This window comes from Gekko japonicus, unplaced genomic scaffold, assembly GCF_001447785.1.
Source record: "Gekko japonicus isolate JY-2015 unplaced genomic scaffold, Gekko_japonicus_V1.1 scaffold119, whole genome shotgun sequence".
Lineage (NCBI taxonomy): Eukaryota > Metazoa > Chordata > Lepidosauria > Squamata > Gekkonidae > Gekko > Gekko japonicus.
The window spans coordinates 183,901-200,612 of record NW_015163606.1 but is presented as its reverse complement, the minus strand read 5'-3'; the positions used below and the strand labels follow the sequence as shown (position 1 = coordinate 200,612).

At 43.7% G+C, this 16,712-nt stretch overlaps 1 protein-coding gene across 2 annotated transcripts in view; it reads right to left on the bottom strand.

Annotated features, from left to right (window-relative positions):
* Positions 1-16,712, bottom strand: part of RIMS2 (regulating synaptic membrane exocytosis 2) — a 611,329-nt gene that overhangs the window by 462,646 nt on the left and 131,971 nt on the right. For both annotated transcript variants that reach the window (XM_015407292.1, XM_015407290.1), the window contains one exon: positions 1,762-2,036. In XM_015407292.1, coding sequence (XP_015262778.1) covers positions 1,762-2,036 — 275 coding nt within the window. The remainder of the gene's footprint in view (positions 1-1,761; positions 2,037-16,712) is intronic.

Sequence of the window (16,712 nt, the reverse complement as noted above, 5' to 3'; positions counted from 1 at the left end):
CCGGTCCTCCCCCCGGCCGCCCGCCCGGCCGCCCGGCTCCGAGGAGGCGGCGGCGCGGCAGCGGCGAGGTCAGCTACAGAGCGTTCCGTGCGCATGCTCACGGAAAGCTCTTGCACTTTCGGGGGGATTTAAACATCCCCCCGATTTTTTTCTACTTTTAGTATTTTTGTGCACACGTGGGGACTGGCCCACATGTGCACAAACCTCCCCCGGCCCCCCAGCTGCCCCCGGAGCACTGATTTATAGATTGCATGTTTTCTCTTGCAGTTCAGCCTACCTCTTGTTGTTTCTCTTCCTGCTGTGGGTTAGTATGTGTTAGTGCTTGTGCTCTGAAGGTCTCTCGGTTGCATTAGTGGCCTGCGGTGAGTTACTGTCTTTTTGAAAAAATCCTGTTGCAGTAAATTCGTTGAAAGCAAACTCCAAAGTGTGGATTGGATTATTTCTTGAACTCTGCCAACACTAAACACAGCTAGGATAAAGGAACAGGCTGCCTCTCAGCTCAGGAATTTATTTTGAAGGGCCTGCTTTCTCTCTTGCAACCCTCCCTCCTTCAAAAAAATAGCAAAAAAAACCCCCAGCGCCTAAGAGAAAGCTCTGATTGAAAATGGTGTTGTCTCTAAAGTAAAGGTTCCCTGACTTTAAGCAATATTTAATAAAAGTTGGCAATATGACATTACTGACAATGTAGATACTGTGTACACACTCTTGCATGGATTGGACAACATTCTGACATCCCATGAACAAAAGAATACCAAGATTCTGGTTTCCCTTATACAATAAAATATAACAAAATTACTGAATTAGGAGCCAAGCATAATTTTTAAACTGTTGTCCAGCTATTTGTCCTGGTTAGTTTTCTAACATTTGACCAGACTACAGCACCAATGAGGTAGTTTGTGCTAGGACAAAATGAAGAACAGAATTTCAAAGCATTATAATGTTGGATGCTATTTGATTGCCTTGGCTACATAATAAAGTAACTTTTGAGAGTATGTGTCACCTTTGCATCTAACCACCACTTTTCTTACCCTTTAGTTCTCTCTCTGCCACTTTTCTTTAAAAAATCAGAAAGACAATAGTGACTTGTGGACCTTGCCTTAGGTCAAGATGCAATATGCTTTTGGATCATGGCCTACTAGTTAAAAAGTGCTAAAGGCAGATTAAAAAGCTAAAAAGATTTGCAAAGCTAAAAGAGATGCAAAGATTATCCAATTTAAGAGAGGTGACTAAAGCGATATTAAAATAAAATATTAAAAATACAGCTAGTCCTCTCCCAGACAAGACCTCAACCCCCACCTTCTTTCCTACTCCTACCTGAGCATGACCTATTTAGTGTAGCACTGCTGTCAGCCATTGCGGTCAAAATCAGCCCCCGGCAACAGTTGTGGTTAAGCTTCAAAGACACAGGTGTATATCCGCTAACTAGCTTATAATGCAAAAGAGATGAGATGGGGCACAAAAAGATAAGATGGTTCCTGTGACAGGAAAAAGTGTTGGTGTAAAGTAAATTTTCCACCGCTTATGCTTGTGTGACGTATGATTGAAACCTGTGAACTGATGGTATATAATCTTTGTAACTGCATGGCTTAAGGGTTCAGCCATTTTCAAAGCACCTCGGTGCTGGCTGGACCAGACGCGTCAATAAAAAAACCTTTTCCTCTTGAAGAATCTGGTGTGGTCTCTTAGTCTGGACAAAGACTCCTCTCTCCCCGTGCTTCATGACAACTGTTTTCTAATCAGAGAAATGAGCCAACTACTTACCTGTCTGCTGTGTCACCTGGCACCTGATGCTTCCCTCCTGAGCCGTTGATGGATTCTTGCCTTGTGAGCCCTTGAGATCTGCCTCGATCCAATGCCAATATAGATTGCTCTTGTAGCTTTGCTATTTTCTCCTTAGGTGCTTCTTCGTTCCGCAGCACTCTAAAACCTTCTTGATCAGGTTTTTGGGGTGTATTTGTTCCACTGTTATAAAACCAAGCTCCAGATTTTGTGAGGATTTCTTGTTGTTTTCGGCACAAGTTACATACCCACATTACCTATGTATAGAATGGGGAAAAAATACTTGTTACAGGAGGCAACAAGAATAATTTACATTCCAAATATGTGATGAATATGTAGTTCCATTTTCAGAAACAGGCCTATGAAAACTGCTAACACTCTTCTGCCTCTAGCAGTAACAATTCTTAAACAAACAGAAATGGAAGCAGATGATACTTTTATAACAAAGTGTAACTGTAGGCCTAAATATGCATAGTGTAAAAATAATGTAACTTGAAAGTCTTTTTTAGTTATTTAATTTTAGAGTCCATGATTTATTATTATCTTGCTTCATTTATAGTCTGCCTTTTTCACAGATTAGTCAAGACAAATTACAAAAATTAAAAGTCAACAAATACAACAAACCTATTTACAAACTTTCAATAGATATTAAAAACTACCAACAGTACTCTCTTCATAGAAATGCCTTCCTAAAAAGTTCTGTTTTTGCAAATGGTATGGAAGCTCTCCTGACCTCATCAGACAGGTCACTTAACCAGGTGGGGGCCACAACAGAGAATGTTTTGATACAGGCAGCCACTGATCCCACCTATTTGCAGGACAAAACTTTGAAAAGGCCTTGCTCAGATAAGTGAAGTCATCACAGAACATATTAGAGAGACGGTCTTGTACCTATGTGGTTCCCAGGCCATGAAGAATGCATGAATTGAACTGGGAAACAAATCATTAACAAAAGTAGTGACTGCAAAATAGAAGCGATATGCTCACTCTGCCCAGCTCCTAACTGTAATTGAGCTGTGGCATTCTGTACCAAATTAATTTTCTGAATTATCCTCAGGGACAGTCTTGCGTTAAGCACATTAAAACAGACTACCCTGGCATTAACTACGGCATTCTGTACCAAGTTAATTTTCTGAGTTCTCTTCAAGGGCAGCCTTATGTTTAGCACATTAAAACAGCCTAGCCTTGTGGATTTAGCAAAATTCCTAAACTCTTAAACGTCAGCTGAACCCCAGCAAACATGGGAAGCTCAATACCCTTTAAGACCTCAGCCTTACTGAACAGCATTATCTCCATCTTGTCACTTTGGAATGGTTTAAATAATTCTTATGGATTGGAGCCAGGGCGGGCCTGAGGTTGTCCTGCGCTCTAGGCGAGCGCAGATGCCAACCTCCCGGCGGGGCCTGGAGACACGCTCTGGGCGTCCCTGGCGGGCAGTGTGTGTGTGGGGGTCTGGGTCTGCGCCCCCCCTCCTCCCAGCCGCCGCTGCCGCCTTTCTCATCCTCTCCTGCCCGGCTGCGGAGGGGGGGAGAGGGGGCCCCTTCTCCGGCCGAGCCGTCGCCTTTCTCGCGGCTGGGAGGAACTCTGCAGCCGAATAGGAAGCGAGCCCGCAGCAGGAGGCAGCTGGGGCCGGAGAGCCTTCGCGCCACCGCCAGTCCCGTGCTCCAGGTAGGGCCGGTTTGCTCTGGCTGGGGCCGTGCCTGGGGGAGGCTCCTCTTGAGAGCGCTCCTGCAGCTTGCCAGCAGAGCTCCTCCCAGCCGCGAGAAAGGCGGCAGCGGCGACGGCTGGGCCAGAGAAGGTGCCCCTCCTCCTCCCCGCAGCCGGGCAGGAGAGCCGCCGCTGCCGCCTTTCTCTTGGCTGGGAGGAGGTCTGCGGCCGGATGGGAAGCAAGCCCGAAGCAGGAGGCGGCTGGGGCTGGAGAGCCTTCGCGCCGCCGCCAGTCCTGCGCTCCAGGGAGGGCCAGTTTGCTCCGGCTGGGGCCACACCTGGGGGAGGCTCCTCTTGAGAGCCCCCCCCCACCGCAGCCAGGCAGGAGAACTGCCGCTGCCGCCTTTCTTGCTGGGGCCGTGCCTGAGGGAGGCTCCTCTTGAGCGCGCCCTGCCCGGCTACAGCGCAGAGAAGCGCTCGGGCTGGAGGTGAGCGCTGGCGGCCCCTCCCTCCGCCCCCCCAGCCCAGCAGGAGAGAAAGCGCCGAGAAAGAAGGCGGCAGCAGCGGGAGGAAGAAAGCGCCGCACCCAGCCACCGCCACGTCCTCCTGCTGCAGGCTGCAGCCGGGAGGCAGAGCTCCTCCCAGCTGCTGTCCAGGCGTCGGCGGCCGCCCCTGCCTCTCCTCCCGTGCCCTACGGGCCAGCTCGCGCTCTAGGCGAATGCCTAGTTCGCCTAGCGGGCCAGCTGGCCCTGACTGGACCATCCCAAAATACATCCCTTGACACCTACGTCTATCTCCAAAAGTCTCAACAGAATGGCATGGTCCACTGTATCAAAGGCTACTGATAAATTCAACAACAATGAAGCATAGCCCTTTCTTTATTCAGACAAAGATCATCCACCAATACTGTCTCTGTGCCATAACTAGGCCTGAATCCAGACTGAGAAGGGTCAAGGGCATATACATCATCCAAGAAGACCTGGAGTTGCTCTGCCACGCCAGGGCTCTTTTTGTAGAAAAAGCCCAGCAGGAACTCATTAGCATAATACGCCACACCCAACAGCAGAAACTCATTAGCATACTAGGCCACACACCTGACAGCACAGCTCATTAGCACATTAGGCCGCACCCCCATGTTACCAGAAGTGTGGTCATTCAGCCACACCCACCTTTTGCTTCTTATTCTGTTTACCTTGTTTGTTGTCAAAACCCAGGGCTTTTTTTGTAGAAGGAACTCCTTTGCATGTTAGGCCACACATCCCTAATGTAACCAATCCTAATGAGTTTCTGCTGTTGGGTGTGGCCTATTATGCTAATGAGTTCCTGCTGGGCGTGGCCAGATCGGGAGCCAGCCGGAACTCCGTTCCTGTGCGTTCCTGCCCAAAAATAGCCCTGCTGCCACTACTCTCTCAATCATCTTGCCCAGAAAGAGCAGGCTAGAGATTCTATTATAATTGCCCAGATTGTTCTTCTCCAGAGATTTTAAAGTAATGAATGGAAAACTGCTTCCTTTAGTAGCTGCAGAAAGACTCCTTATGTCACTTGATTAATTTATAATGGACAGCAGGCATAATGGATGCCAGATTCTTCTCGGTATGGTAGTAAAAACAACGCATATTTTCTAAATATGCTGCCCTGAGCCCGCGTGTGGGGAGGGCGGGGTATAAATGTAAATAAATAAATAAATAAATGCCTAAGGGATGTGTGTATTTACCCCTGTTTAACTTTGGGATTAAAATACCAGAAATAAGAAGGATAAATGCTCTTTATCCAACATTATATCAGATCATGTCATGTAACATACATACATACATATATATAAAACAAGTACATGTATTTTTCACCTTACATGACTGCTAGTAAAGATCTTTACATCAGCTACTACAGAAACACTAAAAATCTGCAGCTATTCAACAGCATTTTTAGAAGTGTTCTTAGAATACTGACTTCAGGTGGTAAAGCAGGAAGACATCTGTCTAACATTCCAATGCAGAATTATATCAAAACAGGCAGACTGAGGACTTTCCACATAATGGTTTATACAGTTTCACTACACTCTGTATTTTAAAAAAAATGTGTAAAAGGATCCTGCATATCACTCTGGCAAACAAAGTTCTCACTTCTGCAGTGCTTCTTACTTCTTTGATGAACTATACCAGGAATCCTAGCAATAACACTAAAGGTATAGTTAGATAATGGTTAATTAAGTTTCACATATTATACTTTAGGCATACACCTAAGATTGTTAAGTTTACACTGTCTTTGGCTCCTTGTTAAGTGACAGGATAATTATCCATGCCAGACTTTTGGAATACGTGTAACATTTGTGTAACAAAAGATCTAGCAACCTTGTTTTCACACTTAATGATAGCTGAAAATATTTCAGAGTTTATTGACTCAAGGTTATTAATGTCAAGAGTATTTTATTATTCATCTTTCCTAGAAGCTTTAGCTACCTTCCTTTGTCAGATTAGTCACAAATCACTGTATGATTAAATATATTCAGTTTACCTCTGCATACCAAAAGTAACTTTGCCATTGTTTACATCAGGGCTGTTTGAGCCAGTTTGGTGTAGTGGGTTAAGTGCACAGACTCTAATCTGGGAGAACCGGATCTGATTCCCCACTCCTCCACTTACAGCTGCTGGATGACCTTGGGCAAGCCATAGTTCTGTCAGAGCTGTTCTTGAAAAAGAGCAGTTTCTGTCAGAGTTCTCTCAGCCCCACCTACCTCACACGGTGTCTGTTGTGGGGAGGGGAACGGAAAGGAGTTTGTAAGCCGCTCTGAGACACCTTTGGGTAGTGAAGGGCATGGTATAAATCTAATCTCTTCTTTTTCTTCTTCTTCTGATCAACTTCTCTAACCCTAAAGGCTGGACCCACCCCAGGCAGCAACCAGATCCCTCAATCTTTCACCAATGTTCTTCTTGCTCCAGTCCCCAAGGTTGAATAATTTCTGCAGCATTAAATTAGAGGATGTTCCTGTAATAATACTGAAGCCTCTGTGTGCATGCTTTCATTCAGCCTTTTAAGGGACAGCAGTCCAACAGGTTAGAAGCTCACCCTTCTCCAGCCAACAATACTTCCCCCCCCCCCAAGATCCCATCCCACCTCCAGATCCCAATGAGCAGACATCCCACAGCATTCTTGGCATCCTCTTATTTCTTGCAAAGCACTTGCTAAGGTGGAAGTAATGCCTTAGGTGCTCGAAAATACCAGATGACTTTTGACCTAGCAAGCATCCTGTTAAACATGGGTTCATATTCATGCAAGATGTTTGCTGAATAAGAAATCGAGGACAGGAGCTGCATGTGAACTATGGCCACCAAATAGCCAACCCTGATCTCTCCTGAAGAGAGACCGATATGGAACCCACAGTTTGAGACACCTTTTGAATTCCAAAGCAAATCAGAAAGAGAATTAGTTGAGGAGATTATCTTATGAGAAATGATAATGTTAAAAAACGTATTAGCTTCATATTACTATTTATTTAAAATATTTCTATCTTGCCCTCATCCCAAAAGCTCCCAAGGCAGCTCACAAAATACCAGATAAATATATGCTACTAACCCAGCCTAATTTGAATTATTAATAACAACCATTTACACTTGGGCTGGGGTCACACATGCCAGTAAAAGCGGAGGGAAAACAAGGCTATTTTCTCTGGAGGAACTTGACACACAGTTACGAGATCACACAGAAGAAGAGATTGGATTTATACCCTGCCCTTCACTTGGAGTCTCAGAGCGGCTTACAAACTCCTTTCCCCTCCCCACCCCACAACAGCCACCCTGTGAGGTAGGTGGGGCTGAGAGAGCTCTGACAGAAACTACTCTTTTCAAGAACACCTCTGACAGAACTATGGCTTTCCCAAGGTCATCCAGCAGCTGTAAGTAGAGGAGTGGGGAATCAAACCCGGTTTTCCCAGATTAGAGTCCGCGCACTTAACCACTACACCAAATTGGCTCTCAAACAGCCCTTTGAAGCTACAGGCTTAGCCTGTCATTGTGTGATCAGACGCAACTGCGGGTGAGTTGGGGTTTTTTTTGCCATTTGTTTCCCTTTTGCATAAAGAGGATTTACACCTCCACACTGAAGGCCCCCTATGGAGTATGCAATGATGCACATACTGCGGGGGGGGGGACAAAGACACAGAGTCGGCATGAGAGGGTGCTTGAACTATGGCTTTCCCAAGGTCATCCAGCAGCTGTAAGTAGAGGAGTGGGGAATCAAACCCGGTTTTCCCAGATTAGAGTCCGCGCACTTAACCACTACACCAAATTGGCTCTCAAACAGCCCTTTGAAGCTACAGGCTTAGCCTGTCATTGTGTGATCAGACGCAACTGCGGGTGAGTTGGGGTTTTTTTTGCCATTTGTTTCCCTTTTGCATAAAGAGGATTTACACCTCCACACTGAAGGCCCCCTATGGAGTATGCAATGATGCACATACTGCGGGGGGGGGGACAAAGACACAGAGTCGGCATGAGAGCGTGCTTGAGCGATCAGACAGGGGAAAGGCTGTCCGTGGCCCGTAGCAACCTGTTTACTACTGGACTTTCCCTGGTGTCTTTTAACTCCGCTTCTGTGGCGGAGCAGCACGGGCTGCTACTGCGGGACGCTTCTCAGATGCTGCTGTCTGATCGCTCCCTTTAGATCCATCAGGCATTCGCACCTATGTCGGATCTAAAGGTTTGTGTGATCACAGACTTCGATTAAAAGCAGCAATTAAAAAAGTAAAAGTAAAAAATAAATAGCAATCAAGACAAGGAAAATTTTAAATGCTGTATATTAAATGCAGATACTAAAACAGCAGAACAATAATTAAAGTAGCAAATAACTCACTCATCAGTAAATTTTTATTACAAATGTGTGACTAAAAGACCCTTGGGAGTAAACACTGCACATTATTATTAAGCATACACGAGAATGTGTTTTTATTAAATTCACTTATCCCCCCACTTTTCTCTCCAGTGGTGACCCAAAGTGGCTTATATTGTTCTCCCCTGCTCCATAAGAGGTAGATTAGGCTGAGAGTGTGTGACTGGCCCAAAATCACCCAGCCAGCTTCCATGGCAAAGTTGCCCCCCAGATCCTAGTCCAACTTTCTGTCTATTACACCATGTTCACTCTCAATGTATGACCTATTATATCTACCATGTGAAGGTACAGCTACATGATTCTATAACTCCACCAGATTATACACTGACAAACACTGACATAAATCAACACCTTCTTTTTGTTCCTCTGAAAAGCATTCATATTTTTCTTACATACTCTGACCAACACTTTACCCACATAAGCTTGTGATATACACCTCAACCACTTTTTTCTTTATCATAAACTTCTCATAAATCTATCAACAATGACAACAGCACTACATTAGTCCTTGTACAATACAGATAGAAGAGGGGAAGCTGAAGAATTTATTTATTTATTTATTTATTTTCGTATTTATACCCCGCCCTCCCCAGTGGGCTCAGGGCGGCTTACAGGGGCAAGGAACCTTGCCATAATAAAACATAATATACATACTGGCTTAAAACAATACAACACAACATTAAAACATCCTAAAAGTTAAAACAGTGGTGCTCGGTACATAACTCCAAAGATGGCGGATCAAAGGTCCCGAGTTCCCGGTAATGTTTCCCATGGCTAGGGCTTCTTTGCAATGTTCAGATGTTACAGATGTTTCATTCTTTGCAATATTCAGATGTTACAGGTGTTTCTTCAGGGCCTCCACAACAATGGCGGTGGTGGTATAATAGGGCGGCGGCTCCTACTCAAAAGCCTGGCGGAAGAGCTGCGTCTTACAGGCCCTGTGGAACTGCATGAGGTCCCACAGGGCCCGGATCTCCCCTGGGAGCTCATTCCACCAGGTAGGAGCCGCCACAGAAAAAGCCCTGACCCTAGTTGCAGCAAGTTTAATATCCTTGGGGTAAGCTAGTAAATTTTGGGGCCCCGACCGTAGTGCTCTTGGGGGAACATATGGGGAAAGGCGGTTCCTCAGGTAGGCTGGACCCTGGCCATATAGGGCTTTATAGGTAAGAACCAGCTTTATAGGTAAGAAGACAATTTTGTTCTGGGGGAGGTATAATAGCCAAATGGCTTATATGGTCTTTTGAATATGGGACAGTACTAGATGTCTACCAGAGATGGACAGTGGGATTAGACATTTTACAACCAGTGGTGAAGCTGCCATGAAGGAGTTTTGTTGATTGCACTTCTGCTAACAAAAACAGGGCAGTGAAATTAACAAAACACTCTGAGAATAGTCTTGCTGTAGTTCATTAGTTTTTAAAACTATGATTGCTTTAAATAAGACTAGAGGGATATTCACATGCTATAGGGCTACATAGTGATGAAGCAAAGGAAATTCAAAAAGTTTTTTTTTAATTATGATAAACTATTGTCATCCATTTTTAAGATTGTTACAGTTCACTCTGAATTGTGTTCATGTTAAATTACATTACCTCTAATGCAATGTACCATTCTTATATATGTATGGCAACTAGAAAAGTCTAGTTATACTAACAACAGTATTTAACCATCTTTAAATCAGAAACAATTATGTATTAATGTAATCATTCAACCCCAGTTTCCTAAAATTCCAGTTATTTAGCTATTTACTAGGTAAATTTTGCATTTTTACTGCATTTTTTCATTAAAATCTTCTAAACTGATTTAAATAAGTGGAAATGTTTATTTTAAAAAATCTGAAATACTATCTATTTTGAAAGCTTACACCATGTTATCTTTAAGAAAGCTGGCTGTTCATAGCTAAGACTGACACACCACCTAGTGCCTCAAATTGGTATTGCTGAGTTCTCGGAAAATGTCTAACAAAAACTATATGAAGTGCAATCCTATTCCCATCTACTCAGAAATAAGACCCACTCATTTAAGGGAAATGTGAAACCTTACATATAAATTTAGGGTGCTATTCAAAAATAAAGTTGTTAAAATGAGTATAAAACCTGCATTTTCCCCAGTGAATATAAAATCCTGCAATCTGGTTCAAAGCTCTATCAAGCTTCTGCAGCACAAGAGGAAATGCTGTACCAACACTGAAATTAACTCAAAGAGCATCATTGCTAAAGACTGTAATCTGATCATGTGTACTGTATTCCAAGATTATTCTGGCAATTATATACTAACAGGTTCTAAAATTGGCTGTGTCTGGCTTGCAGAGAGATCTTGTAGTCAACGGAAAATTCTGAAAACATCAACTCAGTATCTTATAGGAGTGAAAAAGATAAACATCAATATTAACTACTAGAAAGGGGATTAAAAGGACGTATTGATGCCAGTAAGTAAATGGATGGAACAGCTACATTCAGAATACTGTGTGCAGCTGTACTCATCCCACTGCAAACCTGGGGAAGACACAAACGACTAGAAGCATTTTGGAAATGGTTGCAACTTATGCCTGGCAGCAAACGGTCCTCTAACTCAATGCAGACTCATCTACCAGCCCCTTGTCACTGTCACATGAGTCTACAAGGAACACTAGAGGCAACTATAAATGTTAGGATTCAGGTGTGTAAAGAATGGTTGAAATACTCAAGTTGATTCTCGGTATTCAGGTGAGTGACACTACTGAAGTTGCCAACATGGCAGGGATGTAATGCCCAGAGCAGTTCATGCTTTTTAATGGCATGGTGCTAAACTACATCACCTGATAATTGTTTGCATATCAAACTGATACTAAAAGGATCACTTTAAAAGTTGGCAACACTATACTGAGGGGAAAGCCCCTATCTTACTGTCTCCATAAGGCCTTTGGGTCACATGACCTTACAGGAAAGATGGGTCTCACTTGGAGCCAATTTCTGGCACGGCATCCAATCCTGGTTCAAGAAACACAGTTAGTGTGCCTTTCAGCCTTCCTCCTTCGTATAGGAGACAGGTGCATTTCCTGAGATCACTGCTTTTATATGTTGAACTCCCAGTGCAACCTTGGCCTGTCACTAACTCTTTCCAGTCTAGCTGATGTGTCCAAAAGATGAAGGCAATACAACTGTGGCATAGTGCTTTGTACTCTTTTTTCATAGGTACCAACTTGTAAAGTGGAACAATTTCAAGTAGCTGCATTTCAAGAGCCACTCATGTGTGTAGTTTCATGTGAAAAATGGGTTACAGTGTTATCAGTGTTATACTGGCTGAATGTTTAACATTTTCAATCCAGGAACCTGGAATTTCAGAAAGAATACAAATCTCTTTTAAAACCAAAAAGGGTACTGTTGTATCAAATTCTATATTGGCTGAATGTTTAACATTTTCAATCCAGGTTATGCTGTGCCTTATAACACACTACTATAAAGAAAGCATAACCACTTACTTGTATTCAAGGAAAAATATAATTCTAAGGTCTGTAAATTAATATTTATAAAGTTGAAAGAATATAAGTGCATTTTTTTAAAAAATGCTTTGAAATTTCTCAGTCTCTTATACTTAAAGATGTACAGTTTGGAAGCCCTAGGGGGGGGACTGAAATTTGGGGCAAAGCTGAACTATATGCAATATTAATTTTCTAATCAAACTTCAATTTATTTTACTGCTATAACATAAAATGCATTGTTTATAACTTAGTATACAAATCGTACTACTTGGCAGATTAATGGGATTTAAAAGTATAACAGTGCAATTCTAAGCCCATTTTTTTCATCCCCCTAGGGGGAGGTTTTTATTGAGGGTTTTTCAAACTACAAAACTACAACAGAAAATATAGGAAAGGAAACTACATCTGGGGAATAAAGAAAAAAGACCCACAACTAACTAAAAACCCAAGAGTAGGAGATCATACATCAGCTTAACACGATGCTATTTTCAAAAAGCTACTAATAATACAATGAACTATGCTAGATTAATTATCGTTTAACCATCCCTTTAACTGTTTAAAGAAATCCCCAGAGCATTCCCAAGTTATTTCAACATTTTTTCAGGCACAAATCAGAGTCCTTCAGCCTTTATTTATTCTTATCTTTTCTAATCCTCAGTTTATAAGGGCTTTTGGGGGCAGCGGCCCCTTTTCAGAAGGGGAGTCCTCGTCCGAAGACCCCGAGCCCAACTCGCCATCAGAGCCCCCGCTGAAATTTTCAGGAAGGTGCTCAGCCTCCCCCAGGGGCCACCCTTGCTCCTAGCACAGCAATGCCTCTGGGAAATTGGAAAGTCTACACCCTTGAAATTGGAAAGTCTACACCCTTGAGAAGGGGAGTCCTCGTCCGAAGACCCCAAGCCCAACTTGCCATCAGATTTGCTTTCTTTTTCCTCCTCTTTGCCCTCTTCTGGTTCCCCAAGCTGTGTCTGCAGAAATTCATGTGCTTTAAAAACAGAGTCAATCTTTTCTTTTTTATCGTTAATCTCAAAAATGACGCCTTCTGGTGTTAACCACCTGAATAAGCCCACTGAATAGACCTCAATAGGATTCTAAGTAAGCTTGCTCTCTAAATGTCTTTGTTTGCTACAAGCAAAATCATAAATACAACCTATATTAGATGGAGTGAGAGCAGCAAAATATTGCACTTTATGCTACCTGAGTGCACATATCTGAAAATATAAAACATGACTTTTGTAGTAAATAAAAGACAGTGTATTATTTGGACAGATAGTCAGATACAGGATTACCAGTATATTTACTTATAACACTGAAAACAATAAACCCTTCAATTATTATCTTTATCCACATTATAGCATACTAAATTTGAAGAAATTACTCACATGCAGACAATAAATGTAGCCATATACATATCAGTTATCATTCCCTAATGCACTGATTGTCTTCCATACAATTCTTCATTTTGAGAGAGCAAAATCAATCATTTCAAAAGAAAATATTTCATATGAAGGTTTTTCCTTTGTATAGGAAGAACTGATAAAAAGTCTCCCTCCCCTGGAATTTTTACCAGGCTTTCATATCTCTACTGATCATTCTTTCACTAGACCACTAGTCTGTGCTGCAGCCCTTTATTTCATGCAGCAGTGAGGACGATTCCAAACTGGCCAACAGCCAATTCATTTACACACCATACATTCTTAATGCATTTGGCTATTCCTCCATGCTCCCACACAAATGGGGAAAAGGCTGGAGGTCGCCGCCGGCTGTGGGGAGGACACACTTCCGGTGATGTCAGGGGGTGTGGCATATGCTAATGAGTTATGCTAATGAGTCCCCCTAGCTCTTTTTCTACGAAATGACCCCTGCTTATAACAGTTTTACCTTGAGATGTTTACTCTGAAAGCACATGAATTAGGAATTACTGAGGTGATTTACAATATTTTAGAGCTATAAACTTCCATTATTTCTGAAATTCTTTATAAAATTTGGGTTTTTTTAGTAGGCTTGCAAAATTTTCATAATTTTATTACTACAAATGCAGGATATGTCATATACTTGATCTTGCTACATCCAGGAACAATTAGGCCAACTACTGGTATTTAGCAGATTTAGAGTCCAAAAGGACCTTTAACACCAACAAAGGTTTATTCAAGGTATGAATAGTGAATACTGCTGAATAAGCAGGCAGCAGCTGTGGCCAAGAGCGCCTTTTATCAGCTTTAACTAGTGTCCAGTGCCAGCACATCCTGCCGCCAAGCCCATACCCTCAGCAGCACGTCAGGCCATCCCAAACCATCTCCCTCCCCAAAGGTCCCTGCAGAGACTACGCAAGGCCAGGACTCACCTGAGCAGGGCAGCATGTTGGGAACAAGCAGAGGAGCCTGCAGCAGTGGCACCAGCTCTGGGGCAGCTGCAGCTACCTCCCAACAAGAGAGCCCACTGATATAATCAGCCGGCACTGGAGTGACAGAGGCCTGGAACAGACCCGTGGGAGGGCAGCTGACTATGGGCCTGCCTGACCCTGGGTAGGAGTCCAATGGCAGCCCTCCCCATGCAGCCACGATGGAGACAATTTTCGGGGCAAGTGAAGGGAGGGCTAGGGAAGTGTGAGGGTGGGGCTGGAGGAATGATGTCCACTGGCCCTGGGGGCCAATTGGAAAGAGGGCCAGAGTGGGTCAGAACAGAAGGAAGATGAAGAAACGAATCGGTGCAGAGGGAAAAGAATCTTTAATAATTGTACAACCTATACACATTTCGCATGCAGCTTCATCAGGGGGAATCTTTCTGATTCTTTTTAGTTCTGTTCCCATACCTACACTTCCCATACCTACACTGTTTAAGTGTAGGTATGGGAACAGAACTAAAAAGAATCAGAAAGATTCCCCCAACAAAGCTGCACGTGAAACGCGTATGGGTTGTACAATTATTAAAGATTCTTTTCCCTCTGCACCAATTTGTTTCTTCATCTTCATTTTGCCTTGGTGTAGCCCCCTTTCCTCTTCACATGTAGGTCAGAAGGCCTGAGATGGTGAGGGTGGGGCAAAAGGGCAAGAATCCTGGGGACAGGTGATGGCCAGTGACAGCAGGTGGGGGTAAGAGTTTAAAGGAGAGGCTCCCAGAACAGGCCAGGGAAGAAGTCTTTGGTCATTAGTTGTTGTAGATTTTCCGGGTTCCCCACTCCTGTTAACTGGACTGCCTATTTCTGGCATCTACAGTGTTATACCAGTGTGGGGACTAGCTGCTATCCTAAGATGTTTACACACTGGCCTTAGGATGGCCTGCTAGGTTTATAACATTAATATTTTAATAGTATCCTTTGATCCAAACGAAGAAAAACAAGAAATATTACTTTAAAGAGTTTCTACATTAAAAAAACTTAATTTCAAAAATTCAATTCTATTTGTGTGGGAAAAGAGCCAACAATGTTCTGCAAAGTGCTGACAATGGGTGAATAAGCTTATTTGTCCAGCAACTTCTATAATGCCCTAACTAGATGCGATTTTGGAAGATTTATTATTGCTTTTCTTATGGCTTTTAAAGAAGTAAATAGTAGTTGCAGAGAAGCCAAATTTGTATCAAGGAAGGCCACATGGGGGAAGAGGCTAACCCTTCCACTAGTGTTGTTCTTTTGACCCAAATCGAACACTCATGTTATGAAAAAGAATTTTGGCACAGAAAAATCTGTGCCAAGTCCTGCTTTCCACAGGGATCCTCGTTAGGAGCAGGATTTTCTGTACAACTGCAGTTCTAAATAGAGTCACATCCTTCTAAGGCCACTGAAGTCAATGTGGTTAGAAGGTAATAATTCTGTTTAGGACTGCATGGCTAATCTAGCATTCACATGTCAAGTTGTGCCGCTACTAACCAATGAGCAGTTTGCTTGAACCATATCTCTCTATATAATAATTGTGTTTTGGGGTGGCGCTTTGCAGCTCTCCCATTTGCTGTGCAATGCGCTCCCTCAGCCATTGGCCCATCAGCTGCCACTCAAGAGTACTCGCATGCCATTGGCCGGGTGCTGGGTCTGCTCCTCTTCCCCACGTACTTCCCCTTCAGCCACTGTGCCCTGTCAGAATTACTGGCAAATGGCTTTCTCTCTTTATGAAGACACGTCTCGTGCTTGCCTCCTGTGTGGAACTAACTTTTCCCTCAGTGGGTGCTGGTAGTTGTAACGAAATAGTAGTTACCTGTGTTTGTAAGATTGCTGCCGTGTGGTTGTTTGTTTAAAATGTTCCCCCATAAGGTTTAATTGAGCTGTAATTCCAGAGAGGGGCCTGCAGGGGTATCACTCACTGGGTTGAATGGGGCTTCCTGATCTGCTGGCCTACAATTCCCAGCTGCCCCAAGGCCAAAAAGTGCAGGAAAAGAGGGACTGTCCCAAGGGGCAGGGCAGCATCAATATAGACTCCAGCCCATCCAGGGAGGATGCAGTCTTCGTCCTACAGCAGATTAGGAAATGCTCCTGCTGCCTGTGCTGATGAGGCTGTCCAGGACACAAGCCACAGACGTGGGGGAACCCTGGGAGGCAGCGGAAATTCAGCCACTCCACAGTCGGCTAGACTGGGGAATGAATGGAAGTTTTCCTGGTCTCTTGGGCAAGAGAAAGAGGCTGAAGCAGAGCCAGAGGCCGGTCCAAGGAGAGATCCTATCCTGAGCCTACAACCTCCTGAGGTAGAGAGTATTGTGTGTAGGGATTTTATTTGGGCTAATAATCTGTGTTGTGCTCTGACCACATAGTCTCCTCCGCTCTGCACAATACCAAAGGGAGGGGGTAGCCCAGGGAAGCAAGGAAAGGCCATACCCTTGGGTTGCCAACTTTCCAGGGATCCCCCAAAGATTGGGGATTCTATCTCCAAATAGGGAGATTAAGTCAGAGGGGTCTCAGTGTCCCTCTAAAAAGGCAGTGACAATTCAGTGAGTAGTGGCAGCGAACTTCAGGAGATACGCCCAC